A 19,697-nucleotide genomic window follows, 5' to 3' on the forward strand; every position below is an offset into this window, starting at 1 on the left:
TCATGATTTACGTACTACCTATACACGATGAATCTCATTTATAAATCTCCAGTCTGGTCCATTCTCTGGACTCTAGACTTGTATATCCCACTGTCTATGAGACATTTTCACTTAGATAACTAACTTAACTTTTCTAAAACTGAAAAGTTGATTCCATGCGTCCCACACAAACCTGCTCTTCCTCTACTTCCCCATCACAATCAATGTCCTTCTCGTTGATAAGGTTGGATATCTTGGAAGTCCTTCCCGACTCCTCTCTTATTCTCACACACCCTATGCTGGGCACAGCTGAGGGAAAGAGGGCAAGTACTGAATCTGAGAGTCAAAAGACTCAAGTTCCAGCTCTGTGCCCTGTTCCAGCTTTGGAATCTCCCATAATTCATTTTCTCCGCCCATTCCTTCTCTACTCTCTTCAGTTTTTTTTACTCTTCAGTTATTTTTTATGAAAAATATTTTCACTGAGCTTCCTTTCTAGTAGTAAATAAACCCCACCTGCTCCAGAAGGCCTCAAGATTCTCTGACCAATTTTTAAAAAAATGACTGAATTCATTATATATTGGTCTAGGCGATAAGTGCCTGGCAGATTTAGGTCAGGTCATTTAGATAGCAGCTATAGTTTTATTTTCCTTAAGCAATATAAAGCTTATAGTTCTTTCTTTCCAGACCTAATAGATTACCTGGTTTGTGTATACAACGCCCAAAGGCTACAATTCTTCCCCTGAACCAATACTGGTTGGGCCTCTCAAAGTAAATATTCCGGCCCTCTGGCTTTTCCATGTCTCCAGGAGGCCTGGAATCTGGGAAATACAGTTCTTCATGTTTAAGGGTTAAATCCTTTATCTCTCTAGTAATGAGGGAAGTCTTAGGACCCTCCTGAGCCTCAGATTATTCCTTGGTAAAATTCTAGGATTGAGGCTGGTGATTTCTAAAGGCACTTCAGCTTTTAAAAGGTGAAGCCTTTAGGTTCTGAGGCCCACCACTCACCAAGTGTACATAACAAGACAAACAGAGGGAGAAATGTAGACTGGAACTCCAGAGCAAGACAGCAGAGACACGGTGTCACTTGGAAGCTATACATAACCATGTGTACAGGTGCCTTAGTAGTTATTACTGCTGCAGATGACTGGGTTCTAACAAGACCAGGAAGAAAGTTCAACCTCAACATACAGTCAGTTGTCCACATCCACAGATGCGAAACTCGCAGATACGAAGCGCCAACTGTAATCATTATACCTCACCATTTTATATAAGGGACTTGAGCATCTGTAGATTTTGGTATCCTTGGGGGCTCCTTGGAACCAAGTGCCTGCAGATACTGAGGGATGACTGTATAGCATCATGGCACTGTTCGGTAGTAGAAAAGCTCCTTCATCATTCTTCAATCCCACCTCCCAAATTAAAAATTATAGATAGGGAATACAAATGAATTCAACACTTCCTAAGTGCAGAGACAAATGGGTCTCTCAAGTAACCTTTAAAATAACAAATGTAAAACTGCTAACAAATTAGATAATGGATTAAAGAATCTAGCAAATCACATGGCATACTCCACATATGTAGATGTGTAGTAAATGCTCAATACACGTCCACTCGATTTTCTTCTTCCTTTCCTTCTTTTTTTTTTTTTTTTTTTTTGGGACTCACGGGCCCAGCTGCTCCACGGCATGTGGGATCTTCCCAGACCGGGTCATGAACCCGTGTCCCCTGAATCGGCAGGCAGACTCTCAACCACTGTGCCACCAGGGAAGCCCCCTTTCCTTCTTTTTGAGTGTCAACTTGCTAGAAAGAAATACCTGATTTTAAGTACATATTTTTTCTTCAAAACTTAAAGAAAATCGCTAAAGCAATAAATTTATTCAACTTGAATGTGGTAGAATATAGTTCATCTTTATAAAACCAAGAGATTACTGACCTGAATTTAAGTCTCGTCCTGGATTGAAGGCCCGGCTATTAACAGTAGTAGACAGTCGATCACAACTAATTGTTCTAGATACATTGGTATTAAAGTTCCCATCAAATCTGAAACAATAGAAGAGAATTAGCAGTATTTATTTGGTAGTTATTCAATCCAGAAAACTAACCAACAAAAGTAATACTTCATACTGTGTACAAAATAGGTCAGCCCATAAACAGTAAAACTGCAATTTAAGTATTTTTAAAAAATCACTTCAGAGCAGTGTGGGTGAAACCAACATCTGCATCTAGAAGGTTTTAGAAATCAAGATCAATTCTAAGGAGATAAAAAAAAAAATCCTTCAAGCCAACTTCCCCCAATGAACTCGATTCAGGTACTATTGATAAAATCATACAGAAAATAGATTTGACAAAATTCAGACTTGAGCTCTGATGTGATATGTGAAACAATTCTTTAAATTATCCTATCTGAAAACCAATGACCAAGAACAAAAATAGACAGTAGTGAAGGAGAAAGAATGGCTGTGGAGTAGGAAAGATCTAGATTTGAATCCTTGCTCTGTCACTATTAAATGTGTGAACTTGCACAAATTGTGCAATTTGTCTGAGCCCCAGGTTTCCTATCTGAAGACAAAAAAAAAAAAGAAATAATAAAACATTTTCCAAAGCTGTCAAAAAGATTGTAAATAATGTACCACAGTTCCTCTCATGATAAATGACACAGAGCTTGCACCTTCCAGGTTGTCATATAGATGAGGCCAAGGTCGTTCTTGATTTCCAGTGGGAGTGCAATGCTGGTACTAGAGCTAGAGCAATGCTAGTGCTCTGGTTAGTAGCTGATCAATAAACACTAGTGTAATCAGTGACTCATTTGCCAGGGCAAACAACAGCCTACAAGAAAATAATAGGAAAATGTACCGACTCATTTATATATAGTCACTAAGACTATTTTTAAGTGAATTTAATCCAGGAGTAACGAAAGAGAAAAATCTTGAACCTCTAAATAAGCTATTTGGGATTGCAGATACTGAGAAGATTCATTAAGTTTCTAAGAGTTACCTGCAAATAAGCGCAATCTGAAGTTAGATTTTTAAAAACTTGTGTTAAAATGTTAGATGATAAATGTCATTAATGAAATTCCATTAACGCAGGTAGACAAGCTCTATAACCCTGGAGAAACACTCCTAAAAATCAAGGTCCACGTGATTATTCACATGAATATTGATTTTCTGGATCTTATATAAGAACTACTAAAATGAACTGATCGCATAAGCAAAGGGGCTAGGTATTCAAAGGGTGTGCTGGGTCCCAAAGCAAAAGTTCAACAGTTTTGTTTCGATACATATCATCTCAAAGGAGGTGGCGTTTTAAGGAATTTGAAGAGACTCTTCAGTCCAGCCTCTCACGCAGTACACAATTATATCAACATTGTCAACTGTGCTTCCAAGGACACAGTTGCTTCACCAGCGGGGTCACTCTTCCTTGGACCTGCTCCAGTTTGTCTAGACGAGAAGATTGCTGCCTCAAAAGCCACAGATGGAGAGAAAAGAGGAGATTAATACATCAGCAGCTGCCGGTGTGCAAAAGCAACATAATCTCACTGTCCCTCTCTTGTTTTAGCATTTAACATCTGTGAAGCAAGAGTAGCATTAGACAGGGAACTCGCCTGCCCTCCATGTGCTAGACAGCCACGTCAAACCTATTCCATCTCATACCTTTTAATAAAAGACAGATAATATTTAGGCTTTGTGGCCTACAAGGTCTCTGTCACAGATACTAAACTCTGCCATTGTGGTGTGAAAGCAACCAAAGAGAATTTACAGAAGAATAAGTGTGGCTGTGTTCCAGTAAAACTCAATTTTCAAAAATAGGTGGTGTGCCATACTGGTTTCACCACTCCTGATCTAGACCAGGGCAGTCCTAGAGAATTCTCTGAGATGATGAAAAGGTGCTATTTTTGCACTGTCCAATATGGCAGCCACATGTGGCTACCAGCATTTGAAATGTGGCTAATGTAAGAGAGATTAAATTTTCAATTTTGTTTAATCTTAATTTAAATGTAAACAGTTACCGAATAGTGGCCACCATATTGGACAGTGCAAGTCTAGAAAGGTCTATTCTGATTGTGGGTGACTTCCTAGTCTATGTCAAGTGTCTCCATCTTCTCTCAAAGCAAGTGTCATAATTTTTAATTTATGGCTCCATTTGCATATGTTTTTAAAAATAAATTTATTTATTTATTTTTGGCTGCATTGGGTCTTCGTTGCTGCACGCGGGCTTTCTCTAGTTGCAGCGAGCAGGGGTTGCTATTTGCAGTGCGCGGGCTTCCCATTGCGGTGGCTTCTCTTTGCTGCAGAGCACGGGCTCTAGGCGTGTGGGCTTCAGTAGTTGTGGCTCACGGGCTCCAGAGCGCAGGCTCAATAGTTGTGGCGCATGGGCTTAGCTGCTCTGTGGCATGTGGGATCTTCCTGGACCAGGGCTTGAACCCATGTCCCCTGCACTGGCAGGCAGATTCTTAACCACTGCGCCACCAGGGAAGTCCCTGTGTATGTTTTTAATGGGTGGATTTTTATAGATCAGGCTATATGAACAGACAAGAGCCCCTTGAGAGCACACCCCACGTCTTGTTGGTTTTATTCACCACTGTGCACACATAACACTTAGCATTGTTCTTGTCAAAAGCAGGCACTCATATTAACTGATCTTCTATGAACATCCATCGTGACAGTGCTTAGCCCTATTCTGGGCTTCTTCAGAAGCCTCCAGAGGTCCAACAAGTGAGGATCGTGACTCAGATAAATGGTTCCTAATTACTGAAAGTCTAGCCATATCAGAATCACCTGGAAGCATGTTGGAATGCAGATTCATGGGATCCACCCTAGAAGAGTTTGATTTAGTGAGTCTGGGGTGGGGCCCTGGAATCGGACTTTGACAGTCTCTCCAGGGATGAGAAGCCCTCCAATCCTGTCATGCAGATTCTTTAGAAATAAGGCAGTAGAACGGCTTTCCATGTGAGCACAGGTACTTCTCTGTATGCCTCAAAGAGACCAAGGACAGAGGATCTTTCAATTTGAATCAAGAGAGCAGAGTAATTCTTAGGTATGCCTGAAACTCACATCTGGACTTTGCAGTACAAATTACAAATTTTTTTTAGACCTACCTATCTCACGGTTGAGGAAAGTGACACCAAGGAACACATAGCAAATCAGGGACCTAAGAGAGACTTGACCTTATCACCCAGCTCTCTGTGCAAGGATGAGCCACACACCACACTGCTTCATTTAAGTGACAAATAAGGAAGAACTTGTTAAAGGGGACAAGAAACTCAAGAGAGTTACTGACAACTTCTCCCAGAAGAAGTGTAAGCTCAAAGACAGCCCCATTCTTCCTGGGTGGAGGCTCCACGGCCAGGACCTGGGCCATCAGCCCTACCCATGGAGAAGGCTGAAGTCCGTCACCGAGCACGTACAGACTTCCCAAGCTGCTGTGAAATGAGAGTTCGCTCCTGGGACCAGAGAGACCAGGGAACTATTTTATAGGTTGTTTTTCTTTTTGTACTGTATTGTTACAAAAACATTTTTATAACAATAAAACTGAAAGTAACACATTAACAAGAGTAGGTGCTCAGTAAACATTTGTCAGTCATAAAAAGGTTTCACAATATAGTGCTGGTCATCAATAATCTACCCAACCTTCTCTTCCCACTGTCTCCCAACCTACAGCTCTAACCAGACCAGTCCCTCAATAGATGTTTCTTCTGTTGGGTCCGAACTGTGATGCTCTCTGGTGTTCACTGCGCCCATTCTACAAAGCCCCCAGCTCTTCTCATCTTCCTTCCAGGAAGTCCTCTTGTCAGCCCCAGCCTGTGAGGAGCCCTCTCTCCTCTAAACTGACTAGTGCCACTCTGCTTCTTAATTCATGCTTGTGTGTCTTTCCCCTAATTTTTAAATATTGTTTTGTAATCAGGCTTAGCATAATGTCAACGCAGTTGATGTCTGACAGATACAGACCGGTTGGTTTTAGATTCTGCTTATATCAGCAAATTACTAATCAATAAAAATTCTAACATAAGATTTATTACAAATAATGAGAAAATTGTCTTACTTATTTTGCCTTCCCCATATACTAAATAAAGGTGAAGTGAGGGGAGATGCCAAGATATTTTGTTATGGAAGCCTTATTGTCTAAACCCTACCATGTAGCACTTGAACTCCCAATTCTCTCTAAAACCTTGAGACGTTCTTAGTTCTGCCAATGGATTGTAAGTTCCTTGAGGATTTATATTTCTCTCTCAGGTTTAGTGCATTCCTGGGAATGTATAGTTCTCCGTAAGTTTTCTTATTGGTGGCTGCCTACCGTGGAAGGGCAGAGAGCTAAGTCACTGGAAAGCTTTGTATATTTTATTAAATCATATTCATTGAACATCTATGATGAACAAGGAACTGCCACCTTGGCAAAGCATGGTCAGGAGCATGGCCTCAGAGGTACACAGACCTGGATTGGAGTCTGGGTTTAAATTGCTATTGCTGTCTACCTCTTGCATAGAACTTACATTTTCTAAGCCTCCATTTTTCTCATCTACAATATGGTGATAAAAATAGTACCTATTTCATAATCAGAAAACAGCTTGTAAGAGCCTAGTACATAGTAAACATTTAATAAATAATAATAACTAGTAATGGATGTATTAGTAATGATAACGGTTAACAGCTACTGTTCTGTGTATATATATATATCTATATATATCTATATATATATAGATATATATATATATAATATCAAGAATATTCCAAGTGTTATACATGGATCAACTCATCTAATCTTCACAAGCCCAAGGGAAATATTATTATTATCTCCATTTGAAGACCAAGAAACTGAGGCACAGAACGGTTTAAATTAAGAAGGTCAAATTTATAAGCAGCTCATGCAGCTCAATAACAAACAACCCAATCCAAAAATGGGCAGAAGATGTAAATAGACATTTCTCCAAAGAAGATATACAGACTGCCAACAAACACAATCAGAAAAAGAAAGACAAATACTGTATGCTAACACATATATATGGAATTTAAGAAAAAAAAATGTCATGAAGAACCCAGGGGTAAGAGGAATAAAGACACAGACCTACTGGAGAACAGACTTGAGCATATGGGGAGGGGGAAGGGTAAGCTGTGACAAAGCGAGAGAGTGGCCTGGACATATATACACTACCAAACGTAAAATAGATAGCTAGTGGGAAGCAGCCGCATAGCACAGGGAGATAGCTCGGTGCTTTGTGACCACCTAGAGGGGTGGGATAGGGAGGGCGGGAGGGAGGGAGATGCAAGAGGGAAGAGATATGGGAACATATGTATAACTGATTCACTTTGTTATAAAGCAGAAACTAACACACCATTGTAAAGCAATTATACTCCAATAAAGATGTTAGAAAAAAAAAAAGAAGCTCAAGATTCATAGCTGGAAGTAACAGATCCAAGATTTGAACATATATTCAAGCTCTCATTCATAATGAATACATTACACTGTATCTCAATAAATCAATCAATAAATCATCATTAACATTATCTAACAGCTGAAGTAGAATTCAATTCTCTCAAAGGAAAGGATTAATCTGAAAGCTTGTGGGGCTTAGGGGAAATCTTTCCTTTTTACTTAATAGGAAATGACAGTAGCTAAGCATAAGGGTTCACAATGGATAGCTACAGAGAAAGATCTCTAGGGACAAAGACGAGGACGCAAAGGAAGACGAAGAAGATATTAAAGGCAGGTGTTCTCTATTAATTGTAGATACCTTAGATTTTTTAAATGTTTACCACTGGCATAGCTTTGGAATTGGCCATTTTGGGGTTACACTTTTTATTATTTCACTCCAGAAAAGCCTCAAGCTCCCTTTCCATTCACCGCTAAAATCTGAGAGGTTTCAGGGCAGCAGTGGTAGCTAGAAGTTCCACGTGAACAGAAGAGCGAGCATGTCCATTCTCTGCATGGAGAAGAGATACAGCAGACCTGGGGCCAGCTCACAGCAATTTTCTCCTTTTCTTGGTACCAACTTTCTCCTCTGAGAGCAAGACCCTGGCATTCTGATAATCTGACAACCTTAAACAAATGGCTTATGTACAAGAAAGATAAGATAGAACTAAGAAAAGACCAAGAAAGAGGAACTTTCACCAAATTCTGAAAAATTCTCACATGGGACAACGAATTCCAGGTGCTGAATAACATAACGGACAACAGACACAACTTAAGCTTTACTGTAAATGTGAGCGAGGCGTAAAACTGAAACACGGCTCAGGGAAGCCCCAGCTGATGTGGTGCAAACACACAGCCTTCCAGAGGTCAAACCTGATCCAAAAATAACACGGAAAATACCTGAAGCTCTTATTTTTCTGAAGGAATCCACAGAACAACCCTGATGTTTGAGAATTAAATAACCACGTTGCAGGAGAACCTGAGCCAGAGGGGCAATTTGACCTATTGTCTAGCTGGCTCACAGACCTTTGGATTCTGAAAGTTTACTAGCAAAGGATGAAACAGATTGTTACCTTGTTTCAAGAACTGGATTTAAACCTTGCTTCCTGGGTAATCCCCACATAGTGAATACTGGTGGTTTTAAATTAATTTATTCCTATTAAATCCCCACATTCTGATATTGAGAGGATTCAGGGACATGACAATCATTCTCCTTCCTCCTGCTTCTTGCTCCATGGAGTTCTTTAAGTGGCAACAGTCTCAATGTCTTGAGTTATCCCGCGTGTGGGGAGCACCCACTCCAAAACCAAGTTCACATGAAATGTGAGAAATAAACCTCACTCTGCTTCTATGGCTGCCGACACTGCTGACGTGCAGGCAGGGAAGGAAGCAGGTGTCAACAGGGGGCTTAAGAGATATAGGAACACAGTGTGTCCAGAGCTGGTGAGTCAGCTGGGAGAAGTAATTACGTGAGCAAAACCCCTGTGATTATCTCTCCACCTTCTACTCACTCACACTCAGTAATGCTTGTTTCTCTTCTGGACTCCAAACACAGCAGTAAAACTCGCTTAGCCAGACTCCAGGCACCAGACGAACAGTGGCTTTGCCGAAGACAGGAGCACATTTTTATGCCCATACGCCTTTTAGAAAAATGATTTCTAAAAAGAAACGTGCTATTTACCCTGATTTGGAGACTGAGAAATGTGAAGTGCATTCTTATAATCCATTATAAAAAGATGTCAGTTACTCTTAAGGGTTACCTAAGAGATTTTTCACTGAGAAATATATTAGCTGCCAGTCATACTTATAAAACTTCAGGTTTATGGAAAGGTCAAGAACTGGTAAAATTATAGATCTTCCTATAAAATAAGCAGGCAATTCAACTTATCTTTATATCTGTCCTTTAAAAAAGTAATAGAGAACAATCCTATATAAACCTCCTGTAGACTCTCACTCTAAAAAGGGGAGATAGTGGATTACGACTGCTTTCTGTATTCATTTTCATAAGATAAAACCAGTGCCTGAAAATTAGTTTCAAGAGAAATAACTCCATCTTTCCTACCCGTTCAAGTTAAAAAAGAAAAAACTTCCTTCTGGATTTACTTTCATGAACAACTGATCGAAACTTCATCCCGAGGGAGAAAACAGAACTGTGACTCCCACTTTGATCTCTTCCCCATGGAGAAATTCACTCCCTGCCTGGCTTGCAAGATGTTCACTTGATTGACGTTTGCTCTGATGTGCAAACTGCTTTGAACTTCAGACATTTAATTCCCATCAGGCTGCAGTCATTTTTATTCTCCTTCAACAGGATTTACAAGCAGGAGATCAGCAAATGTAGAAGGTAAAATAAATTTGCAGAAGCTTTGAATCTCACATCAAAACAGTGTTCAAGTGAGTTCCAATTGGATTTCATTCAGCCTCGATTCACAGTGTAAATCAACTTTTCAGTGGAGTCCCAGTTTAAAAAGAAAAAGATATAAAGGAGAGAGACACATACACCAGTTGGGGTTTACTTCCTGAAATCTCTTTCTTGGTCTTTGTTTAAATTTCCTTTGGAAGGTGATTTGCCAGGCAAATCACTTAAAACCCTGGGTTTTCCTCAACATTTGCAGCGAAGCTGCTCGATTTATCACATAGCACACAAAAACCACACCCACAGTGTGGGTTCCAAGGGCGCTGGTGAAATGCGGTATTGTTCATGGGCACATTTTAAAGGTAATAATTTAGAAAGCAAATCCCTGTGGATATCTCAGAAGAGCAAGGCTCACAGTGATAGTTGAGTCCATAAATAAAGCCAATATGATGACAGCTAATGGAGTAGGGGATATTTTTTTTACTTGTCTGTTGTTTTTAATCGCTGCTCGAGATAGGTGCAAAAGGTTTTAAAAGAAAACAAACCAAAACACCACACATACACACCATTTCTTGTGGAAGCAAAATCTGTTATCGGATCAGAAGCTGGTGTGGAACAAATGCTGTGAGACTTCGGGTGGAGCTCCCAGCACAAGGCAGTCCCTTGCTGCTGGTGTCACTGAACTACCAAGTTCCATTCTAAGAGCAGCACACATTTTTCTGGGAAGCAAAGAAGGCAAGACCCCTCGACCAGTAGCTCCAGGAGCCTGTAAAAGGAAATTTGGACACCAAAAAACATCCTAGTAACGGCCCAACAGTGCCTGGTTTACTCAGATATGACAGGGGGACATTTCACTTCACCTCCATTCAACCAGGTTCCTGCTCATTCTTTCTGGGAAGTGTCTGCTCTCCAAATATTTGAGCAATACCAGTTGAAAAGAATTAAACAAGAGCCCCCTTATCTTCCACTTAACCACCCATGAGAATAACGTTAAGCAAAGAAAGAGCTAAGATAAAAATCAAACATCTACACTGGCAAATATTTAAACTCTGTTTGAATGGTGGGGGAAGAGGTAAGAATGGGATCACTTCAAAAAGGAACTCTCACATTTATAAAGAAAATGATACTCGACACCCAGCCCCAACTGAGTTTACTTATTCAAACACCTAAATTAATGGGCAAGCTGAAAAGCTGTCAAATAATGTGTAATCATGTTCCAAGAAATGGTTTTTCCTTCCATCTCTGCAGAGATTGGAGAGATAAGTCACATTCTTTCTGTTCTTATCAGTAATAAGGATTAAATCTTCAGGGTTCAGCAACCCAGCCAGAGTGGAAACAAGGCTGGTTTCAAATGCCCTTGGAAGGTAAGGCTTTAGAGCAATCAAGTGTCTCCCTCTCTGTGAGAGTCTAAGTGTCATACAAACCAGCCATATTTCTTTTTTACCATTCTCACTACCCCCCTCCCCACCCCCCTGCCCAAAGCAGATCACTGGGAGGAGGCCCCGCTGTAATCTGATTCCATTTAACCTGCCTTCTCACACAAGCTTGGGAAACTGCACAGGTGTGACATCTGGGGGAATTGGAAGTGGATCCACAACCACATTAAACATTTACCCTTTAACTTCCTCGTCACCAGGTTGGGACAGCGATGCATGAAGAAGAAAGAAAGAAAGGTATCTGAAAAAATAAGAGAAAACAGGCAGGTGGACAGAGGCCAGGTGGGATCCACAGGCTCCCTTTGTGCCGTTCTGTAGCCCCCTGTCCATCTTACCACTTGACCTCTAACAAGGACTTCACACGCTTTACAGTTATTTATTTATATACTTTCTCCCTTGCTAGGAAGATGTAAAGAGAGAGATCCTTTCCCGTGTTTATCCTTAGAGCCTAGCCCAGAGTCTGCCTGTGAAGAGTAAAATTTTAGCAAATGCTGAATGACAAAATGCAGAAAACCAAAGAGGCTGAGGCTTGCCAGGACTGGAGACCAGAGCTTGTAAATTCGTGTGTTTTCTTCCTGCACATACGCTGGGTACTTAGTAAATAGCAGACAACTGTGAGTGGTATGACACAGACATCAAAGAGAAGCACTGAGAACCTCAGTTAGCCAATGACCTTGGAGATGAACTGGTTCATTCAATCTCTCAGGCACATTCGTGAAGGAGACAGACAAGGCCTATCCAAATCTCCCTGTTCTGTAGAAGGAACATGAAACGTAAGATGTGGAATACTTATGGTTAATGTGTCCTCAAAAGGAATTACTGACCCAATATTCAAAAGTTAATAAAGCTACGAGTCTGAAGATAGCTGGGTCCATCATCTTACCAGACCAGTCGAGTCTCCAAGAAAGATAATAGACATGGGATTTTTAAATCTTGACCTTCTTTGGAACACTGATATTTTTACACAATAAAACACATGAAAACCTCAAGGGAAGTCCTCTGCTACAACAGGGTCTATTTCTTAAAGCTGGCAAAGACTACTCGGTAGTTTCTTTTAGAGACTAGCTAGCTAGATAGGGAGCAAGCAAGAAGGAAAACCGCAAGACCACTGCTCCCTAAAATCCATAAAAGGCCACTGGTGAAAATCAGCATTCTAAGCAGTGTGGCAGGTCTCCTGTCCTTGCTTCAGTGAAGGTCACACAAGAAAAATCTAGAAAGCAGGATTGTCAGCAGACCCAAATGCATATGTTTTCTGCTATGAGGGTGCTCGTCAATACACCTAAAGATATATTTATATCTTTATAAATATCACACACACACACACACACACACACACACACACACACACGGAAATGACACAGACTACTGCAGTAACATGGTTTTAAGACTGAGAGATAAACTAACCAGACTGTGGGAGCTTAACATTCAGCCAATTTAGAAACTTCAGAGGGTCATACAATAGCCTCAAGTGAAATTCTAAGAAGGAATACATAGTTCAGCATTTCAATTGGCAGATAAGCCATTCCGATTTTACCACTGGTCAAAATATCTTACCATTAAAAGAAAACGTGATTTGGAATCAGCAAACCTGGGCTCCACACCCAGCTCCCCTGAGTCCTGACACAATCCCTCTGAGCCTGCTTCCTCATGTGCGAAATGCAGGAGGAGGGGGATTGTACCCAACTGGACTGATAGGATCATAGGAAGAAGGTAATGTAAGTAAAATAATGTTTACAGAAGAAAGTATTTTCCTGAAGCATAAACATATGTAACTCTTTTACATGAGTTAGATATTGTAACCGAGTAGGCCTTCTGAAATGTAAGGTGTTCTACAAAATCTTTGTTGAATTTTGAGCTCAACGCAAGTCCTTCTGGTACCAATATCCATAAAGACTGTATCTGTAACATTTCGCCTGCCTGCAGGTGATAATAATTTTTAAGTGGACTGGAGATGAAATTGTGAGATAAGGCAGGGAGAACACTTGAAAGACTGAGATTCACCTTTCAGTACTGTGAGGGCAAAAACACAAAACACATCTTCCTGTGGAAGGAACAGGACCTGCGATAAAATTAAACTCAGTGGTCAAGAACCATGCTTGTCACTTCATTTGACCTTGTGTTACCCAAAGAAAAATAGAACAAGAGTCATTAGTGCAAAAGCACCTGGCTAAGTCACAGCGCTCTGTTTCTCATAAGAACAGTAATAATAAGAAATAAAATGTATATAGGGTTAAACAGTTTTTATCATTTTTTTTCATGTGCACCACCTTGAAATAGGGCTGGAAAAAATAGGATCTGCCCACATGTGGATCAGCTGTTATGCCCAGAAACATCATTTTGTACAAAACTCAAGTGTGCGTCAGCACAGCGTTAAAACGATACCTTTCCACTATGCCCTCTCTCCTGAACTGCCATGCATATAACATAGCTGGGCGGTGGTGAAAACATCTGTGGGATGAAAGTAAAGTGATGCTACAGGCTAAAAACTCAGCTGCTGGGCTTCCCTGGTGGGGCAGTGATTAAGAATCCGCCTGCCAATGCAGGGGACATGGGTTCGATCCCTGGTCCGGGAAGATCCCACATGCTGTGGAGCAACTAAACCCGTGCGCCACAACTACTGAGCCTGCTGCGCTCTAGAGCCCGCGAGCCACAACTACTGAAGCCAATGCGCCTAGAGCCCGTGCTCTGCAACAAGAGAAGACACCGCAATGAGAAGCCCGCACACTGCAATGAAGAGTAGCCCCTGCTCGCCGCAACTAGAGAAAGCCTGAGGGCAGCAACAAAGACCCAACACACCCCAATATAAATAAATTTTAAAAACCCCAAAACTCAACTGCTTGCCAAACACCTCCTAAGAATGATCCACATGTGACTTAAATTCAAAATCAGCATGTTCATACTGAACTCACCTTCCTCTTAAATATCTTTTGCTCTTATTTTCATTGTTAGTTAATAATTCCTCTCCTCTGAGATGTTCAACTTAAAATTTAGAATCATCTTTTAAAATCTTCCTCCCCACCCAGATCTCCAATAAAATCTAGTTGGCAGAATCTATACATTCTATATTCCCTGTCTATGGGTAATATTCTAGGTAACCCATCACCACCCAGGACATCTTTTGTTTTGCTACAATCCTTCCTTGAGGTGTCCTTACTTTTCTCCTAGATTATTAGGGTGGCCCAGCTTGACAAACAACTTGTCTCTTCACCACAGTTTATCCTTCACTTGCCAACGAATTAATTTACCCAAATCTCAGACCTTAACCACAGTCTTTCTTTGCTTTAAAACCTACTGTTTACAGAGGGAAATTTGTCCAGGCAACCAAGGATTCTGAGCCCACCCCATACATCTCTTATCTGCCATTCCAGCTATATCTCACCCCCTCACCACACTCAATGCTTTATGATGCTTGCTGTTTTCTGGTCTGAAGCATCCTTTCCCCTAGATATGTCTGCAGGAGTTCTACTCTTCAAGACCTCAACTACCACTCTTCTAGCAAGCCTGAGTGCTCAGAGACCTCTGTTCATAATCACTTTTTCTTCTAAAAACGTCTTTGGGTTTTTCATGACACTTGACACAGTCTGCTTAGTTTACTCTGCATCCTCTGAGCTCCTAAAGGTACAAACTGCTTTATTCACCTTTGTCTATCAGACAGTGTCTAGCACAATGTCTTGCACTTAACTACCTTGAACATGATACAGACAAGTTGAGTTGAAAGAGATATATACATAGATATCTGGAAATTTTGTGCTTTTAAATTCACCCTGCATAATAATCATTAGTATTGTTATAATAATTATTCATATCTATTATTATTATTGATTGAATCTAGCTAATAACTGAGATAACTAAGTCAACATCAACTTAAGTTTCCTATCAGAGCTTATCACAATGGAATAATACTCAGATGAAAACGACGACCATCTTGAATGGGCATAAAAGTATTTGAATTTCTGCCTAGAGGTAAAGTAGCTCAGTAATTCTGACATCATCATCACTGCCTGTACTCAAACTAAAGACCAGATCAGGTTTGCTACCATGCATGAACTCCTTCAGCAAATATATATTAAGGACCTGTTCAAGCAAGGTAGTGAAAACAAAGTTGACAGGGTCCCTGAACTCAAGTGTAACAAGAAGAAAGATGAAAAGGCACACAGGATAGAAATATGACTTAGAATCTGATATCAACCACTCTCACAGCTATCCAGAATCAACCTCAGTCACCTTCAATTCCTCTCTCTTCCAATACCCAACAGTGGGTGCCAACAGCCAAGTTCAGTCCCCCTTCTCGTTCCTTGCCTACATAAATGAAATCAAACTAGGTCTTCTAGCAGTTACATGGTGGACAAGTAAAATCCCATTAAAGGGGATCATCATTTCATTCCCTTTCTCGAAAATTTTAAATTCTCTCATTCAAACAACCAGTATTTACTGAGTGTCTACCACGCATCAAAGACACATGGAAGCAAGAGAATTGTCCTTCATTTCATTTACAGAGTTTAAGGTCTCCTGAGTTATTCAGTCTAGAATTTGAGGTTCTCTACAATCTGATATTAATCCAATTTCTCAGCTGCCTCTTCCATCACTTCCCCCAGACACAATGTCCTCTTCAGTGTTCCTGGCCATTTCCTTCCATGGAGGTTTCTTTAAATTGACCTTTCTCTCCTGGAGAGCTCTCTCTCCATACCCCTATACGTTCAAATCCTTTTCCTGCTTCAAGACTCAGCTGAAATGCTTCTTCCATAAACCATTCCACAAATGTTTACTTTTTTAAGTTAATGAATAAATGAGTAATTTAACCTCTGTAGGTCTTGCTGCATAATATCATCTTTTTTTTTTTTTTTTTTTTTTAGGTAGCTCTCAAAAAGATGAAGAAAAATCCCCTAACAAAGCTAGAATTTACAAATTTGGGCAGCGGGAAAAGTTGCCCATAATAAATCTTGAGTTGGCTCTCTGGAGTATAGTTCAAACTGCTCAGTTTACAGTTGAGGAAGCTACGGACTAAAAAGGTTAAGTGAACTTTCCAAGATCACACAGCAAACCGGCAGAGCAGAGGCCCATCTGGTCTTAGTACTATATTCCTATGATATAATCTGTATCACAACTGAATTTAAACTGAACAGGAAAGCCGTCTTTACTGTTTAAGACGTTTCTTTTCTACCATGATAGAGAATGAATTGATTTAAAAATATTTAAAAAGAGGCTCGCCTCCTTTTAAAAATGAAAGAAAGCTCATGTTTGAGTTCAGTTTAAAAAAAAAAAGGGGGGGGCTTCCCTGGTGGCGCAGTGGTTGAGAGTCCGCCTGCCGATGCAGGGGACGCGGGTTCGTGCCCCGGTCCAGGAAGATCCCACATGCCGCAGAGTGGCTGGGCCCGTGAGCCATGGCCGCTGAGCCTGTGCAGCCCACGTACCGGGGAAACAACAAAAAAAAAGGCAATCACAAACCAGGACCTGATGCTCTTTAGTCCCTAAAGAATCCGAAGGAGCCTAGTACAGGAATCTGAACATTATATGTCAGCATGTGAATCATCAAAATTAAAAACAACTCTCTAAGTAACTTATTTCTGGTTCCTATGATGTCAATAATACTTGAAGAACTTAAAACGTGAACACAGAAATTTGCACAACATCTAAATCATACCACAAAATATACAAGCAATTTACATGGATAAAGACTTATTCAAATGCCTTCACTCCTTTGCAGGCAGCTCATTAACACGGGCATTAACTTTTTTTTTTTTTTTTAAGAGAAGCAGTCTAGGAGAACACTAGAAAGTTCCAGGAATGAGAGTCTGGAATCCTCCAATCTAACCCTGAGGGTTAGTAAAAATTCAACTTCAAAGGTAGGCTTTGTAGACCAATTTTCTATCCTTTCTCTAAGAGGGTGTGATGGTTAATTTTATATGTCAATTGGGCTGGGCCAGAGTGTCCAGATATTTGGTCAGAGACTATTCTGGATATTTCTGCAAATCCAAATTATTATTGGATTATCAACATTTAAATCAGGGGACTTGTGGGTGGGCCTTACCTAGTTAAAGGCTCTAATAGAACAAAGACTGACTTCCCCAAGCAGAAGGAATTCTTCCAGCAGACTGGAACTGTAACTCTTCCTGGGTCTCCAGCCCCCGCTGGGCTACCCTGCAGATCTGGGACTTGATCTCCACAATCATGTGAGCAAATTCTTTAAAATAAATCTCTCTTCCTCTCTCTCACACACATCCTATTGATTCTGTTTCTCTGGAGAACCCTGACTAATAGAGTTATAATATGGGCTTACTCATGAGAATTGTAATCAGGAGGCTGTGTTCTTGCATCAGAACCTATGCTAGTTGCTTTGTCTGCAGCACAATACCCTCAACAGGCTGAAGGATAAGACCTGATTCCTGAAATCATATTGTTCTAGTGGGTGCCAGCTGGGGGATGCATTGAATTTGGGTTCTCAGAAAGTGAGATGAGTCCTATATGCCTTCCTTGGTGACGGTATCAATCTCAGTGGATGTCCCAAATCTAAGAACTCCTTGTAAAATAGCAAAAATCCAATTTAACAATGGTGTCCAGAGTTTCTTCACTTTTGAGAATCAATGAAGCTTTTTAAGTCTCCCCTGATGGGTATGACAGAATTCTCTATAAGGCTGAAGTCTCCTAGCTTCGGGTGGCTGGCTTCGGAGAGCCTTGAAAACAAGTTGCTTACTTACTGTAGCTCCATCAGAATGTGACTTTGCTCATCTCAAACCTGGCCTAGATGCCTTAATGCCAGTTCTCACCATGATTATCCAATTAACAAGTATTAATTAAGTGAGGATAACAGCACTGAATCCTACTTGGAGACAAAAAAGAGAATAAAAATCTCAGTTCATTTTCCCAGTACTTCCTCCCTGGTTTAACCTCTCCATTGTTCCTGTTTCCTTAAATAAAGATATCAAAAATAAAAAATAAGAATGTTACCAGGCAGGAGCACCTACAAAAGAAATTGGGGAAGGAAGGAGAGAAATGAATTAAGAGATGTGGAAGACAAAATTATTGACTGATTTATGAAAAAGTCAAGGGTTAGCAGGGCCTGCTGATAAAGTAACAGCTTCAGATGTGCACAGGATAACCCAATCTCTGTGGCAAGCCGGGTTTTGGGGATAGATATTCTCAGTATTATGCATAAAGGAGCTATATTTAAACCTGACAGAAGGAGCATGTATGTTTAAGATGGCACATCAGGGAATGCACATGGATAAGACATTTAAAAAATTTATTAACATTATATCACATGCTAATGTGGGCCAAGCAGGTAATGAAAGTCAGGGGAATAGGCTGGGTGTAATGCGATAGGAGCTAGTGGGGACTGTGGTGAAGGGGAGAATGCAGGCTGTCTTCAAAGGGGGATGCTCATCACAGAAGCTGACTACTGCCCAGTGGGAATGTGGACCCATCATCGTCAGATCTGATTTTAGAGAGGACAGAAATTTGGATTCCTTTTTTTTTTTAATTTTTGGCTGCATTGGGTCTTCGTTGCTGCGCGTAGGCTTTCTCTAGTTGTGTTGAGCGGGGGTTACTCTTCATTGTGGTGCACGGGCTTCTCATTGCAGTGGCTTCTCTTGTTGCGGAGCACGGGCTCTAGGCATGTGAGCTTCAGTAGTTGTGGCAATGTGGGCTCAGTAGTTGTGGCTCACTGGCTCTAGAGCACAGGCTCAGTAGTTGTGGCGCATGGGCTTAGCTGCTCCACGGTGTGTGGGATCCTCCTGGACTGGGGCTCGAATCCATGTCCCCTGAATTGGCAGGTGGATTCTTAACCACTGCACCACCAGGGAAATCCCTGAAGTTTGGATTTTTAAACTGTGTAATTCCCCTAAATTTTAAAGGTAGGCAACAGATTTTAAAACTTACAAATTTAAAAACATTTAAAACATCTCGGGGAGCCAAGATAAACACACTTGTAGGCCAGATATAGACCACGGGCATTATTAGGTGTTTCTGTGTCTCTGCAATCCTTGCGAGGGAGCCCAGGATCTTGTGGACCCTCACCACCTAACCCATTACAACACAAAGGGAGCTGTAAATTAAATTATACGAGTGAATAAACTCATTCTCAAAATTATGCTATTTAAAGTAATACCATTGAAAATGAGTTTGTCTTAGATTAAACCACAGCCTATTTTTTTCCACATTAGATAATATTAATTCTTCACATCATTCCTTCAACAAATATTGACAGAATACCTAATCACTATGCAGGACCCTGTACAAAATAATTAACTTCCAGGGCTCCTGAGTAAGAAGAGTTGACTGGTCTGAGAAGTAAAGTATCAAAATCATATGAAAAAAATCAATTTTCTGCTGCTTTGCAGGTTCTCTCTTTTGTCATCATAGTATAACCTTCAGGGTGTATTCTGCAGAATATTCTATAATAGAGTGCTTTAAAGTCCCTCTCTCTTCAGAACTGGGCATTTTATTTTTTAAAAATATGCATTATCAAGCTTTAGTGACAAAAATCAAATATGGGGCTTCCCTGGTGGCACAGTGGTTGAGAGTCC

General features: G+C 40.7%; 1 protein-coding gene across 2 annotated transcripts in view; it reads right to left on the reverse strand.

Moving 5' to 3' along the window:
* Positions 1 to 19,697, reverse strand: part of CACHD1 (cache domain containing 1) — a 125,098-nt gene that overhangs the window by 72,633 nt on the left and 32,768 nt on the right. For both annotated transcript variants that reach the window (XM_024764775.1, XM_024764774.1), the window contains one exon: positions 1,913 to 2,019. In XM_024764775.1, the coding sequence (XP_024620543.1) occupies positions 1,913 to 2,019 (107 nt within the window). The remainder of the gene's footprint in view (positions 1 to 1,912; positions 2,020 to 19,697) is intronic.

The sequence above is a fragment of the Neophocaena asiaeorientalis genome, unplaced genomic scaffold (assembly GCF_003031525.2).
Source record: "Neophocaena asiaeorientalis asiaeorientalis breed wild unplaced genomic scaffold, Neophocaena_asiaeorientalis_V1.1 scaffold135, whole genome shotgun sequence".
Classification (NCBI taxonomy): domain Eukaryota; kingdom Metazoa; phylum Chordata; class Mammalia; order Artiodactyla; family Phocoenidae; genus Neophocaena; species Neophocaena asiaeorientalis.